Source organism: Oratosquilla oratoria, chromosome 12 (genome assembly GCF_046742065.1).
Source record: "Oratosquilla oratoria isolate Oo_2021 chromosome 12, ASM4674206v1, whole genome shotgun sequence".
NCBI classification, from domain to species: Eukaryota; Metazoa; Arthropoda; class Malacostraca; order Stomatopoda; family Squillidae; genus Oratosquilla; species Oratosquilla oratoria.
The window spans coordinates 40,632,283-40,647,722 of NC_134788.1; the positions used below are offsets into that span (position 1 = coordinate 40,632,283).

Sequence of the window (15,440 nt, forward strand, 5' to 3'; positions counted from 1 at the left end):
CCTACTGAAATTGGCAGGTGTGGAGCAGTTGCTGGCTTTCAATTCTCATATAAAAAGGTGAATTTGAAGTTGACAGAGATCTACAGCCCATTCCCGAGATAGATTTTGCTTTTTTCCTCGTAGTTTGCGCGGCTGGTACCCGCTTGGACCTCAGCCTTGCGGTTGGTCTGGAACAAATCATCTATGGGTGCAGGAGACTGTGGCCACGGTATGCCACAGCGGTGACGATCCCCGGGGGAAACTGATGCATCACACAATGATGTACAAGTTACCTCATATCCGAGGTAAGCAGCGGCCGGAGGGCCATTACTCAGAATGGATATCCTTCCTAACCTCTGCGCCGAGGCCAGCATTCGAACAGACGACGAAATTCCCGAGGAGTTACCAGACGCGCGCGCTACCACCGAGCCACGACTGGACACAGACAGAGCGTCGTCTCCTCAGGGCTAGATCTCTTGGTGCAACTTAACCCATTCAACTCCGATGACAAGATTCTTGTCATTTGGTCAAATAAAACAAAAAATCATAAAACACCAAAATGTTTGATCAAACAGCACCAGAAAAATATGACGTCAGTCCTCCTCGCTTCGCTCGCAGCGAAGCGAGGAGGACTGACGTCATATTTTTCTGGTGCTGTTTGATCAAACATTTTGGTGTTTTATGATTTTTTGTTTTATTTGACCAAATGACAAGAATCTTGTCATCGGAGTTGAATGGGTTAAGGGGTTGACGAAGTTGGCCAGGAAACTCGCTACAGGGGTAACTTCTCTCTGTATCTTCTGGCACCGTCAAAAACACTTTGAAAGAAAAATGATAATCCCGTTGTAGATTCCCAGACCAAATTCCTCTACCTTTACCAGCCCTTCTCCAGTGCAAACCCGCACCCGGCAAGTATATATCGTTAGCAACTACAGGGACAGGTACTAGATTCATTTGGGAGTTCACCAGGACAGCGTACTGGGACACCTGTTGTTCGATATCTACATGTCTGATCTATTGTATATCTGCAAAAACTTCCATTAGCAGATATGCTTATGACGTGATGTTGATCGACACCGAAATCACGTGTCATTTTGACAAAATGACACAAACACTTGTCGGAAGACTAGCCTGCATAAAGGATTTGATGAAATATAGTACATACCACGTTCTACCCGAGTGCCCTCGGCAGAATGATTAATCCGTGAACTAATTCGTTCTGTTTTGAAGGGTCAGTGTAGTACAGGCGGTACAGTCCTCGCTTTACATGAAGCATTCCGCTCTGGCGGGGGTTCGAATCCCAGCAGATGAGTTTATTTCCATATCGAAGTGAATTTTTTTTTCATGGTCTTGGACCTTGACTCCTGATGACCATTTGCTTGTTGATAACTTGTGTTGGGTGGCAATGAAAAGCACCTTCACGCTGGGAAATAGTGTATTGAGTCGCTGTTCGATACGTTCACCACATTATACAAAAGCGTGCTTACACTTCGAAGGTTAAGGCAATACTGACGCCACGCTTCGTTGCCCACTCAAATTTGGCGGCAAAACTCATTAAAGCGCGCGTGGGCTCAACATTGGTTCTTACATACATTGTATATAATCACAATACAACAAATCAACCACACACTCAACATTTAATGGTAAAGTTAAAGGCTAACAATACACCCAATTGTTACTAATGCAATAACTGGGGGGAAATATATACAAACCACCAAAAAATTAAAGCGGACAGCCGACTTTGACATTATAGGAATCAAGATCGACTCGAAACTGTTTGAAAGGCGTATGAAGCATCTTGTTATTATCATTATTATCATTATCATTATTAATAATAATAATAATAATAAGAATAAGAATAATAAGAATAATAATAATTTTATTTGGCATTGAATAAAAAAAAATATATAGTTCGAAATAACAATTACATGGTGTGACAAGTCACCCTTCTTTCACTCTTCCGGTGTTCCTGTCACAAGGTTTTCACAAACGATTACAAAGGAGAAACATGCCGACAGAAGATCTTTTAATTGGTCCATAACTAGGATGCGAAAAAATATAATGATAAATAGACAAACAAATAAATTATAATAAATAGAATAAGTGGGTAAATTTAAGTAATAAACAAACAGGTGAATAGTAAATAATAACAAATGTACAGATTAATGTACTTTCCTGAAGAGGGCTACAGTTGATAGCCGAAATATAGGAATCTTCTTTATTCGAAGTTTTTTTTTTTTTCTCAGACTGTGGGTTTTCCTGTGTGTCATATATGATAATTTTTATGATAGTCGCATGTAGAATTCGAACCCACTGATTTCGGTCACCGTAGGATTACCTTCGCAAAGCCTTTACCCATTTCCCCACAGAGACTATAAAAGCCTCGAAACCTGGAAGGGTTCTGATTCCCGAGGATAGGAAAGATCACTAATCTGCGACCCCAGTTCCTGTTTTACACAAGGCCCAAGCTCACTCGTGGAAGATAGAAAAATTCCTTTCACGCTTTCGCCATTGTAACTATACTATGAGAGAAATTCGCCAGTGACAGCGACATTAACCTGATCATTTTGATGACAGTGTGAAGAAACAATTAGGTACTTTATCCATATCAACCACCACAAACATTATGAAGGAGAAGTATGATGACTCAAATAGATATAATCACATATATATTGCTTGCCTACAATCAGTAGAACCAAAATTACTGGCTGCTCACTCTGTATTCGGATCAATTAACTCACTGTTGGTATATCACGTCTTTACATTATTTAAAATATAAATTTCATTCCTGACGTAGATATTGCTTGCCTACAATCAGTAGAACCAAAATTACTGGCTGCTCACTCTGTATTCGGATCAATTAACTCACTGTTGGTATATCACGTCTTTACATTATTTAAAATATAAATTGCATTCCTGATTAGTGCTGGAGCGGTGAAAAACAGCGAACAGGAGATGCCTAGTGAGTATAAAAGAAATTGTGGGCCTCTGATACTCAATATGGAAAGGATTTAACCCCCCATAAACTGATTAGCTATCCTAAAAGTTCCTCCCCCACCCAAATAAAAGGAAGAATTAACAATGATGTATTGGGGTGGCCAATGAAACGGTCAAATAATGCAATAATGATAAATATTGTATTAGAGACAAGCACTACAAAAAACGAGAGTGCGGTTCCTTCGTATGCAAAATCAAGACTGACGCTAAGCGACGCGAGTCACGCGACCACGCTCAGATTTGGCAGGAAACATACACGCCCAAACGAACACTTGGTTCTCACAATAATGTATATAATATAATGTATGATATATAATGTATATAATAATGTCATGTATCTCAATAATAATAAATAAACAATATTACAAATACGTATGTACAACACACAAAGAATATTCTATGCCACCATTACGATGGTAAGAGATTAATAACCAGCGAAACATACCTATACTAATATTTTAATAATAAATATTGTATAATAAAGCGGGAACCAGCAGCACAACCAAAAGAATTAATAGATTTTCTAAATTATATCGTCTATAAAGAGTTGGATATAATCGAGGGATTGCTAGCGTGCTGGTGCATTCCCGCCTCGCTAAGGCATGGAGTCGAACAGCCAAAACAGTCATTTGAGGTCCAACAATCCAAAGGATAATAGATGTAGGTGTCCAAACCTCCAAACCACAAAGATATATATCTATGATAATGATAAGTAAATATCCATCGCAGGTCACCTGCCGTAAGCCAAACAGCGTTCAACTTAGGGAAGACTGGCTTAAGGCAACATTTACGAGCTTACATTCCTTCAGGTTATGTAAAGTAATGAACATTATTTTAGATCAAAGCTCAATATCATCGGCTATTCACATGCCTGGGTTAGTTCTCGCTCACTGACAAAAGCAACGGGCCAGGTTTTATCGGGACATCCACAACGTGGTGTCGGCATATGGTCATAGTTCCGAAAAAGTATTGGATTAGACGGTCATTGGGCTCCCCAGAGGCTCAACGCTACGTCGATCTGCTAGACTCAGCATGTGAGTTTGCCTTCCAGGCAGACATCTAGATACTAGAGTTTCAACACAACGAAAGCTGTATATGATGCCCAGAACGGATTCTATAAGGCCATGCTACCTTCACAATTCCACGAGGCAATATAAATACTGTACAAAACTTTAGGGATGTGTGTGTGCGTATTCACCACCATGGTCTTTGGATCACGTGTTGGACTCGTGATCGACAGCTATTTCCCTCTCGGAAGAGAGCTCAGAGCTCGTGTGACCTCACACGTACACACACACCCAACTCCCCGCCCACGAGAGTTGGAGTAACGACTCGGAGCGCAGTGATACTGAAATTATATCAGCCCTGGGCAGGATTCGAACCTGGACCGCTGTCGTGACAGCCGGAGACTCTACCAACCGCACAACCAAGTGTGTTTTTGTACTTACCTAGTTGTATTATACGGGAAGGGGAACTATACTCGTGGTGGCCCGTTTTTGTATCTCGCAAGATCAAGTTTGTTCTTGAATTGTTGTATTGTGTTTGCACACTATATTTCTTCATCCAATTTGTTCCATACATCTATCACTCTATGTGGGAAGCTGTTCTTTTTCAGGTCTCTTCTGTAGTTATCCTTTTTGAGTTTCACTGCATGTCCTCTTGTATGTGTGTGTGTGTTTTCCTAGTTGTATTTTAAGAGAAGGGGAGCTATGCTCGTAGTGTCCCGTCTTCATATCTCATTTTATCCATATTGTTTTAAGATTCATGAATTGTTTTGCACACACCACTTTTTCGTCCAACTTGTTCCAGATGTTTATTACTCTGTGGGGAAAGCTGTTCTTTTTCAGGTCTCTTCTATTTAATTGTCTTTCTTGATTTTCTTTACGTGGATTGTTTTAGATACTTGGGTGCAAATGTGGCAGGAAAAGGTGGAGTGAAGGTGGAGGTAGAATGTAGATTGAGAGAAGTGAGTAAATGCCTTGGTGGATTGAAGAGTGTAGTGAGGAATAGACATTTGGGAATGGAGGCTAAGAGGTGACTGTATGAAGGATTGTGCCAACAGCACTGTATGGGGCAGAAATATGGAACATAAGAGAGGAAGAGAGGAGGGGTTTGAATGTGTTTGAGATGAGGTGTCTGAGAAGTATGATGGGGGTTACTAGGCTGGATAGAGTGAGAAATGAGGAGGTGAGGAGGAGAACAGGGGTGGAAAGGGAGTTGGGAGATAGGGTTGATGAAAGAGTATTAGGATGGTTTGGACACATGGAAAGAACGAGTGAAGAAAGACTAGTAAAAGATGTATGGAAGGCAGTTGTGGGGGGAGTGAACATGAGGGGACGTCCTAGGATGAGGTGGATGGATGGGGTGAAGGGGGCTTTGGGGAAGAGGGGAATGTCTGTTGAGGAAGGACGGGAGAGGACAGAAGACAGGGGTGAATGGAGAATGGTTGTATATGGATGATCTTGTGATGCATGAGGTGGGGGTGAGGTAGTATGTGTGAGCAAAATTTGACGCAGCCCGAAGGGATTTCTCCCCGTCTTCTCCTTTTATGCGGCCTTGCTGTGGATGTGCTGTGTCTGGCGACACTGCTTCTGACCCAGGGCAGTGAACAAGGTGCAGGGATGACCCGTCATCCAGGAGGTGCTAAGATAGGAGGGAGGGTGGAGGGGTGTGGAGGGTATTCAGGGATGGAATGGGTGGGGATGATTTTATGCCTTTTCCTTTTTGGATACCTCCCTTGTATATATGTGTGTGTATATATATATATATATATATATATATATATATATGTATATATATGTATATATATGTATATATATCACAATAATGTAATGTGGCACATTAGTAAAATAAACTTTTTATCCCACAGTCGGAAAAAGGAGACACTAATGTCGAACGTTCTGTATATATACTTAATTAATACTGTGTATATATATATATATATATATATATATATATATATATATATATATATATATATATATATATATATATATATATATATATAATAGAAATCTATGATAACTAGAATGAACATTAAAAGTAAGACAGTTCAGATAAATTCACACCTTAACATTCACTTCAGCTGAATAGAATTGCCTGGCAGTAGTAAAAACATGTAACTTTAGATAGTAAGAGGAGTGGAAGGGTTAAAGATACAAAAGAAATTGACGATAAGGACGAAAGATTCGTCGATTTCTGTTGCTTCAATTTGTGGAAGCATTTGGCATCACGAGTTGCGAAGGTGGTCCTGTAAAATATATGGATAAGGGTTTAAAACCAGACGAGAATAGCGTATGATCAAATAATAAACACATTAATTGAAATAAATTAAGTTCAGTTGGGTAGTTTCATGTCATTTGAACTCGTAAAATAAAAAAGGACGCTTGAGGAAGCCTTACAAGCGATATCAGCCATAAAGACCTTCCGACTTTACCCTCAGAGTGAGTAGTAACTTACGCGACTGAAGAACTCGATAACCTCTGTGGAAACAAAAAACTACAAGCCGTATAAAATCCATGGCGAAAATTGGTGACTTGGTGCGTTATTTTTCCATTGATTTCCTACTGTCGTAATGATGAAGTCCCTATTTGATGGACTACTAAAAGTATGATGAACAGAGAGAAGATCATGTGACACTTAGTTCTTTGTTTTTATTTACCGCCAGACTCAGTTGTTTACATTAATTAGTTGGGTGTTTCGATCTGTTGGCCAAGTAAACCATAATGGCCAAGTAAACCATAATGGGTCATAGAGCCACTTCACCTAACCTAACTAGAGTGCCCCCTCCCCCTATCCTGTCTGGTTTCATGATAAAAAAAAACATTGTTATTCTGCATATGACCTCTCATGGTCAACAGTATACATTCAATTACCCTACCTTCTTGTATGAATAGTAAATAATTCTTTGTCATTTCTGTTAATCTTTAACAGTGTGGGAATCCTACAAAACCTTGACTGATCAACCCTAGCAGAAATTTCTTCTGTACTAAAGAAATGACAGAAATTAATGGAATACCTGGCTGGTATCAGCTGAACTAAAGAATAGCTTCTGTTATGGATTCATCAAAGCAGTATGTTGTATTGTCATCAATCATTATTTTTTCTGTTTATATGCCCTTGTAATTTTTTATTGTTTATTTATTTTTTGCATTTAATCTTGGTGAGAAAAGATGTATTGGCATTCATGTTATATAATTGTAATGTATTGCAGTCATCACAAAGTGTAAGTAGGAACAAGAGGTAGTTGTGACCATTATGCAAGATGGAAATTCAGAGAAAATGAATACCCCATATCTGTTTAGAGGTATATCTCTCAACCATTTTTGACTTTAGTATTTCACTTGAGGTGAGCTATCAACCAGCAACAACTGCTGTCCGCCTCTTCTCGAAACTGGTAAATTAGAAACACTACTGCACTAATGCCATAGATAGCAGTACAATGTTTCTACTTGGAGAGGTTACCGGGAGGGCCCAAAGATTGTTACTGCCTACTATGGGGCTGCATGATTCCAATCAGTGAAATTAAGGAAACAGTTGTTATTACTGTATTTACCTGGTTGTATTTCGCGGAAAGGGGAGCTACGCTTGTGGTGTCCCGCCTTTGTATCTTGCAGTATTTATTTTGCTCTTAAACTCATGAATGATTTTTGTGTACACTATTTCATTGTCCAGTTTGTTCCAAGTGTCCACCACTCTGTGTGGAAAACTGTTTTTCTTCAGATCTCTTCTGTAGCTATGTTTTCTTATTTTCTTTCCATGCCCTCTTATGCTTCTCCTGTCCCAGTTTAACAAGTCCTCTCTATGGAGTATTTCTGTGCATTTCATGATTCTGTAGATGGTCAGTAGGTCACCTCTCTTTCTTCTTTGCTCCAGAGTCAGTAACTCCAGTTTAGCCAGTCTCTCCTCATATGACAAGTTTGCAAGTGCAGGTGCCATTTTTGTTGCTGCTCTCTGGATTCTTTCTATTTTCTTTATATCTTTTTTGGTACTGGGTGACCACAATGTCACCGCATATTCTAGTCTAGGCCTTATCAGTGTGACCAATATTTTTTTAATAATTTCTTCATCCAAATATGTAAATGCCACTTTTATTGATCTTAGCAAGTTGTAGGATTCTCCAACAATTTTGTTTATCTGTTTGTCATAGGACAAGTCATTTGAGATAATTACACCCAAATCTTTTTCAGATCTCTCCTTCTTTACCTCCTTGGTTCCAATTTTATATTGTCCTGATATTCTGTTTTTGCTTTTTCCAAACTCCATTATGCTACACTTGTTAATATTGAAGTCCACTTCCCATTTCTGACTCTAGTTCCGTACCTTATTCGGGTCTTCCTGCAGTGCTTTGCAATCCTTTTCAGTTTTTACTTTCATTAACAATTTGTCGTCGTCTGCAAAGAAGCTCATGTAACATTTCACATCCTCATCCATGTCATTCACATAAATAGAAAACATTATTGGAGACAATACAGATCCTTGCAGTGCTTCACTGATCACCTCCTTCCTATCTGAATATTTTTCTCTGAACACTACTCTCATCTCTCTACCAATCAGGAAGTCCTCCATCCATTTTAGTAGGTTCCCTTGTATCCCTCCTATATGTTTGAGTTTCTTTAATAATTTTTTGTGTGGTACTTTGTCAAAAGCTTTTTGTAAGTCCAAGAAGACACAAACAGCCCATCCATTCCTTTCTTGCACCATGTCTATTAATCTTGAGTAGAAACATATTAAGTTTGTGGTACATGATCTTCCTTGTCTGAACCCAAATTGTCTTGGGTTTATTATATTGTTGTCTTCCAGGTGTTTTACCCATCTATTCTTGATGATTTTCTCACACACACACACACACACACAGACACACACAAAATAGTTTAGATAAAATGAGATATGAAGATGGGACACCACGAGCATAGCTCCCCTTCCCGTAAAATACAACTAGGTAAATACACACACACACACATATATATATATATATATATATATATATACATACATATATATATATATATATATTATGCTTACTGGCTGAGCAAGTTAGATTGTCACTTCTTGTGACAGAGGTGGAGGTGATGGCAACTGGGACCAAGAGTATGATTCCACGCTACAAAGTCCTCTGTAGGGGCATTGTCCTAGCCTTCTATCAGGGAGGAGTTTGCAATGTTAAACCAATCATGAAGTGTGGCAGGAAATTCTCTTTCAAGCATATTCTGTTAAAAACGACAGCAAATTAATTAGAAATTAATTTCTTTCGTAAGCTTTCTAGCTTTTGGAAAGTAGATTTCTGAGGAAAAGAGAGGGGAAGAAGCAAATTTCCAGTTGACATTGGGAACTTATATTAACACAGAAGTCTATGTTATACACAAATTAAATGAAAATAAACAAAACACAATAGAATAAACCCAAGATGTTTTGCAGATCATTCTGCGTCTTCAGTTGGAATGAAGGGAAATATGTCTATGATGAGTATAAAAATGAATAAAGTCAAAACATGGATAGATCACTGATGACTCTCCTCTGCTTGGCTGGCGCTATTTGGTTACTTCCTTAGTCTAGCTGGTCGTCTAAGGCATGACATTTTGTCCTCTGCAGGGTGCTTGTTTTGAACCTCTGTGGGTTGTCTGTGTGTGGGTGTTCTCCAATCCGGCGGCTCAATTTTTGTGATCAAATGTCTCCTACATGTAGGTTTCATGCAGGGGAGGAGGAAGAAATCATTCGTTTGTACATTAATAATGGTTTGTAAATCTTTTATAATTACTGCCTCTAAGATGGTCAGACGTTGGAGGTCCTTCTCCTCTGTGACGATTTCTGTATTATGTATCATGGTTTCCCTGTCGAGATGGCATCTGTGGTGGGTCCAAAGGTGTTGTTTAGGTCCTCCTTATTCATTTTTATACTTGTGTGTGTGTGTGTGTGTATTTACCTAGTTGTATCTTACAGGAAGGGGAGCTATGCTTGTGGTGTCCCATCTTTGTATCTCACAGTGTCTAGTTTGCTCTTTAGTTCATATGTGGTTTTTGCACACACTATTGCTTTGTCCAATTTGTTCCAGATGTCTACCACTCTGTGTGGAATTTTTTTTTTCAGGTCTCTTCTATAATTATCCTTGTTGAGTTTTTTCATGTCCTCTTGTGTTTCTTTTGTCCCAATTTAGTAAATCCTCTCTATCAAGGACTTCTGTATCTTTCATGATAATGTAGATGGTCAGTATGTTGCTGCTTTCTCTTCTTTGTTCCAAAACTGGTAATTTCAATTTAGCCAGTCTTTCCTCATATGACAGATTTGAAAGTGCTAGGGCCATTTTCATGGTTCCTCTCTGGATTCATTCAATTTTCTTTATATTCTTTTTGGTACTGTGTGACCATAGTGTTGCAGCATACTCCAGTCTAGGCCTTCTTAGTGTGACTAGTATTTTTTTTTTAAACCATTTCTTTGTCTAAATAGGTAAAAGCCACCTTTATTGATCTTAGCAATTTGTAGGATTCTTTGACAATTTTGTTTATTTATACTGTATTTACCGTGTTATATTTCATGGGAAGGGGAGCTATGCTAGGGGTGTCCCACCTTTGTATCTTGCAGTGTCTAGTTTGTTCTTAAACTCATGAATGGTTTTTGCACACACTATTACTTCGTCCAGTTTGTTCCAAATGTCCACCACTCTATGTGGAAAAACTGTTCTTCTTCAGATCTCTTCTATAACTATGTTTTTTGAGTTTCTTTCCATGCCCTCTTGTGTTTCTCTTGTCCCAGTTTAACAAGTCCTCTCTATTGTATATTTCTGTGCCCTTCATGATTCAGTAGGTCGCCTCTCTCTCTTATTTGCTTCAGAGTCGTCAACTCCAATCTAGCCAGTTTCTCCTCATATGACAAGTTTGAAAGTGCAGGAGCCATTTTTGTTGCTGCTCTCTGGATTCTTTCAATTTTCTTTGTATTCTTATTGACACTGGGTGAACACAATGTCACCACATATTATCAATGTGACTAACAATATTTTTTTAATAATTTCTTCATCCAAATATGTAAATACCACTTTTATTGTGTGTGTGTATTTACCTAGTTGTAACACATGTCTTTCCTTGCTGCAAACATCATTATCATGTCACCTCTCATTTTGCTCTCCCTGCTGTATATTACAATCTGGGATGAACAATACTTTCAGTAATGTTCTTCATCATATCTTCTGTGTAATGAAATGCTATTTTCATATTCCTCAATAAGTTATAAGTCTTTCTTACTACTTTTATATGTGACTAAATAGAATCCTTAGATCTTTTTCTTCTGTTGTTTTAGCTGTTGATTAATTTTCCATTTTCTGCCTTTTCAATGGTCTATTTTTACCATGTCTGAATCTCAAGATTTTACTTTTTTTTGCCTTGAAATTTGTGTAGTGTATAAGGAGCTGTGCTTATGAGGCTCTGTGTACAACTGTAATAAGAAACATAAACATTTCATATAATTTTCTTGTTTTTCAGGATGAAAGAAATTGTATGGCAGTATTAGATTCACCCACTGGAAAGGAGATATTCTGAAAATGGAATACCAAGATGACAACAATGCAAGTGAAGTGATCCAATTTCACATTATGCCACAGAGTTTTTTTAAACAGTAGTTTGAGAAAAAGCAAAATTTAAACTATGCCCTATGTGTCTTTCCCCACTCATTTGAATAATTAGCCAATGAATTCAGTGAAAATGTTAAAGCTCTCAAGAAGTAACCAATTAGAAGAAAATAATTCAAACCCCACCCTGTGCATAGTATTAGTAAGGGCAAGCATTCTTAAATCCTGAACTTGAACTCAGGTCTGTGTCTACCTTATAAGAAAACATGGGATCTGTTATGTAAAATGGGCCATTATGTGAAGTCTGATTCACAAAAATAAAAACCCTGTATGTATATAATGTCAAGTGTAAGATTTAATTTTCTTGCTTGTAGCTGATTACAATATGTTTTCATTCCTAGGAAGTACCTCATTTGTACACTCATAAGACTTCAATCAGCCTGTTTGAATTCTCATATTGGGATTTGATCTGATAAGATCTTGTATTATTTATTGGTCTTATTCATACAGAAGTTTGTTACACACACATTTTGTTTGTTCATTTTCTGATTTTAGTGGTATGAAAATGGATGTGCAGAATCAAACGGTAGAAAAACCTTTCGTATGTACTGATAATGGGGCATCATTCCCTTGCTCGAATGAACTAAATAATTACATACAAATTCGCAGGGGGGAGAAACTCTTTCAATGTCCCGTTTGTAATGGTTTGTTTTCCCAATCTGGGCGTCTGAAAAGCCACATGAGGATTCACACAGGAGAAAAGCCTCATAAATGTGGTCTTTGTGAAGCTGCCTTTCCCAGGTCCGATGCTCTGAAAAGCCACATGAAGACCCACACAGGGGAGAAGCCGTACAGGTGTCCCCTTTGTGAAGCTTCATTTTCCCATTCTAGTCATCTCAAGAGCCACTCGAGGACTCACACTGGCGAGAAGCCGTACACATGCACTCTTTGTGAAGCTTCCTTTTCCCTTTCTTGTACACTGAAAAGTCATATGATGACCCACACAGGGGAGAGGCCGCATAAATGTACCGTTTGCGAAGCTACGTTTTCCCGGTTAGGTACTTTGAAAAGTCACATGAGAATTCACAGGGGCGACAAGCCTCACAGATGTAGTCTTTGTAAAGTTTCCTTTTCACAGTCTTGTGCTCTGAAGAGTCACTTGAGAACACATACTGGGGAAAGACCTCACAAATGCAGTGTTTGTTTAGCCGCATTCTCCCGGTCCGATACTTTGAGAAGTCATATGAGGACCCACACAGGAGAGAAGCCGTATCAGTGCACGCTCTGTATCGCTTCATTTCCCCATTCGAGTAATCTGAAAAACCACCTGAAGACTCACACCGGAGACAAGCCTCATAAATGTGCTCTTTGCCAAGCGTCGTTTTCCCAGTCGGGTACTCTGAACCGCCATATGAGGACCCACACAGGGGAGAACCCTCATAAATGTGCTGTTTGCGAAGCTTCGTTTTCACAGTCTGGTACTCTGAAACGTCATATGAGGCTCCACATAGGCCATAAACCTCATAAATGTAGTCTTTGTGGAGCTTCTTTTTCTCAGTCGAGTAATCTGAAAAGTCATTTGAGGACTCACACAGGAGAAAAGCCTCATAAATGTAGTCTTTGCGTAGCTTCATTTTCTCGGTCCGACACCCTCAAAATTCACATGAAAACTCACACAGGATAACACACTACTATAGGAAGCCCCCATCTTAGGGGACCTTTAGGGAAGCCCTATGGCTGAGGCTGTGTTCTTTGCCATATAGGCATTGCCCACCTTTAGCCATATGAAAACTCACACAGGATAACACACTACTATAGGAAGCCCCCATCTTAGGGGACCTTTAGGGAAACCCTATGGCTGAGGCTGTGTTCTTTGCCATATAGGCATTGCCCACCTTTAGCCAAACATACCAGGACACACTCAGGTGGATCCACAAAAGACTAGGATGATTTAAAAGTCTGCATGTGGCCAGAAGGTATGGAACTGATTTTGTGTTCATGTCTATAAGACAACAGGTGAGCCTGATAGGTGCAAATATGTGTCCCGATAATATATGAAGCCTTACTACTAATACCCATTTTTGTGTCCCCCAGAGGTTTGGAATCAAGCCTTTCATGTGAAGTGAGAGCAGTACCTCAAACCATCTGGGGCTTATTATACTGGACAATCCTAATAAATGTATTCTGTGAGGGTTCATTTTCCTTGTCACAAAGGAGAAACCTCAAATGTACTATTTGTGAAACTTCACTTTACAAGTCTGATGTAGAAAAGCCAATGAACAAATAACACAGGAGAGAAAAACAATTAACTATTTTTTATGAAGCTTGACTTTCCCATTTTGGTACTCTGAGAAACCAAGTAAGAACTCATACAGGATAACCTTTACAAATGCACTTTTTTTCTCTCTGATACATAAGTAAAACCTCGTATATCTATTTTTTCTTATACTTTGGAAAGTTATTTGAAAACTCATACAGGCGAGAAGGATAATTACTATGAAGGTTCATTATCTGCTAGTGAAATGAATGGGCACATGCAAATTCATGAGAGGGAGAATCCTCATACGATGAATATCTGGGGATCTGAAGAAGCATGTACAGACTCACAGATCTCTGTGAAATATTGATTGTAAAGCTTCATTTATATATTCTGATAATCTCATCAAGACATATCCAGGTTCACTCTGAAATTCAGTTGCAGCTAATCAATTGTTCAAATATATGTTAAAGGAGCCAGTGGAAGAGTTGGCTGTTTTGAGATTTCATTTTAGTTGGCACAGGTACAAATTATAGGTCATGGTATTCAAAGTATAATTGTAAATAGGCTCAAAGACTTCAATTGGAGTGACTTTTTGTTGGAACAGATACTATAAGAGGTGAAACTGAAAATCAGAAATGTTTTCCTTAAATGTTTGAGTCATCTTGTTCGGTGTTGCTACAAAGAGTTTTGGGTCTGGGGTTTATCTTTTGTTTTTAGGTATAACATTGTATATTGAACTGTTCTAGGAGTTGAAGTCTTAGTGATAATTGCTGCCTTTAATGTCACTGACCAGAACCACAGTTCTACAATGGCTGGTAGTAGTCCACAGGTCCACCCATAGATCTATCAATGAAGAAAAGTTGGAGTGCTGCAATAGTGAGGGGTGTTTCTATGCTACCAGCTTGTGGTATGAGGAAAGGTGCAGCCACCACTTCTCAGCTCTTCCACACTCATAGCTAACTCAACACCATGAATTAGAGTGGCACAATAGTGTTCATAAGGATACAAGTGCTGGAATATTGTTGATAACAAAATAAAATTGTCAGCCCTTCTTAGTTGAAAAGGTGGTAGAAAAAAGTTGAAGTAGGTAAAGATATCTAAAGCCTGGTTTGGAGACCATGTTGACCCATTGGGGCATCATCACCAGATGGAGTTGAGGGTACTGGCATGTTTTGATGAGGAGTCGTGATTCTCTGTGACATAAACCTCACAGAACCACCATTTACAGGAACCTGTCTTAATCCCAGCTACAGCCTACTCTCACTATTATTGGCAAAACAGTGATAAATGCTTACTCAATAATCATTAGATAATGGTAAGAATGATGTCTTGTTTAAATTGTTTATCTCACTTATGATACTCTGAATCTAATAAAGTTGTCAGAAAGTCAGTCCTTGATTAGAATTCCTGATAATTATATTGGTTGTCAAATAAGCTTATTAGGCACTTATGAAATTGTACACTACAAGGGTACCATAAGTTCCCTCAGTTTTCTCTTTAGGAGATCCATGGTCCCAAGGTAGGAGCATAACTCACAGTTGCCACATGAATCAAGAAGAAATTTTGTACTGTGTTAATGCTGGACAGTGTAAGAATAGATATTATGTCTTGTTAATGGTGCACACATCTTGGGCAGAGGATATGTCC

At 38.8% G+C, this 15,440-nt stretch overlaps 1 protein-coding gene across 2 annotated transcripts; it reads right to left on the minus strand.

Moving 5' to 3' along the window:
- Positions 1-11,449: 11,449 nt before the first annotated feature.
- Positions 11,450-15,154, minus strand: LOC143031500 (uncharacterized). Of its 2 annotated transcripts, none has more exons than XM_076195424.1 (2): positions 13,429-15,154; positions 11,450-13,307 (listed from the first exon to the last, which is right to left on the minus strand). In XM_076195424.1, exon 2 carries the CDS (start codon positions 13,165-13,167, stop codon positions 12,574-12,576), a length of 594 nt encoding a protein of 197 aa, XP_076051539.1. In that variant the 5' UTR covers positions 13,168-13,307; positions 13,429-15,154; the 3' UTR covers positions 11,450-12,573. The 2 variants fall into 2 exon arrangements, with proteins under 2 accessions (XP_076051539.1, XP_076051538.1); XM_076195423.1 differs by having other exon boundaries at positions 11,450-13,251; positions 13,373-15,154.
- Positions 15,155-15,440: the final 286 nt, after the last annotated feature.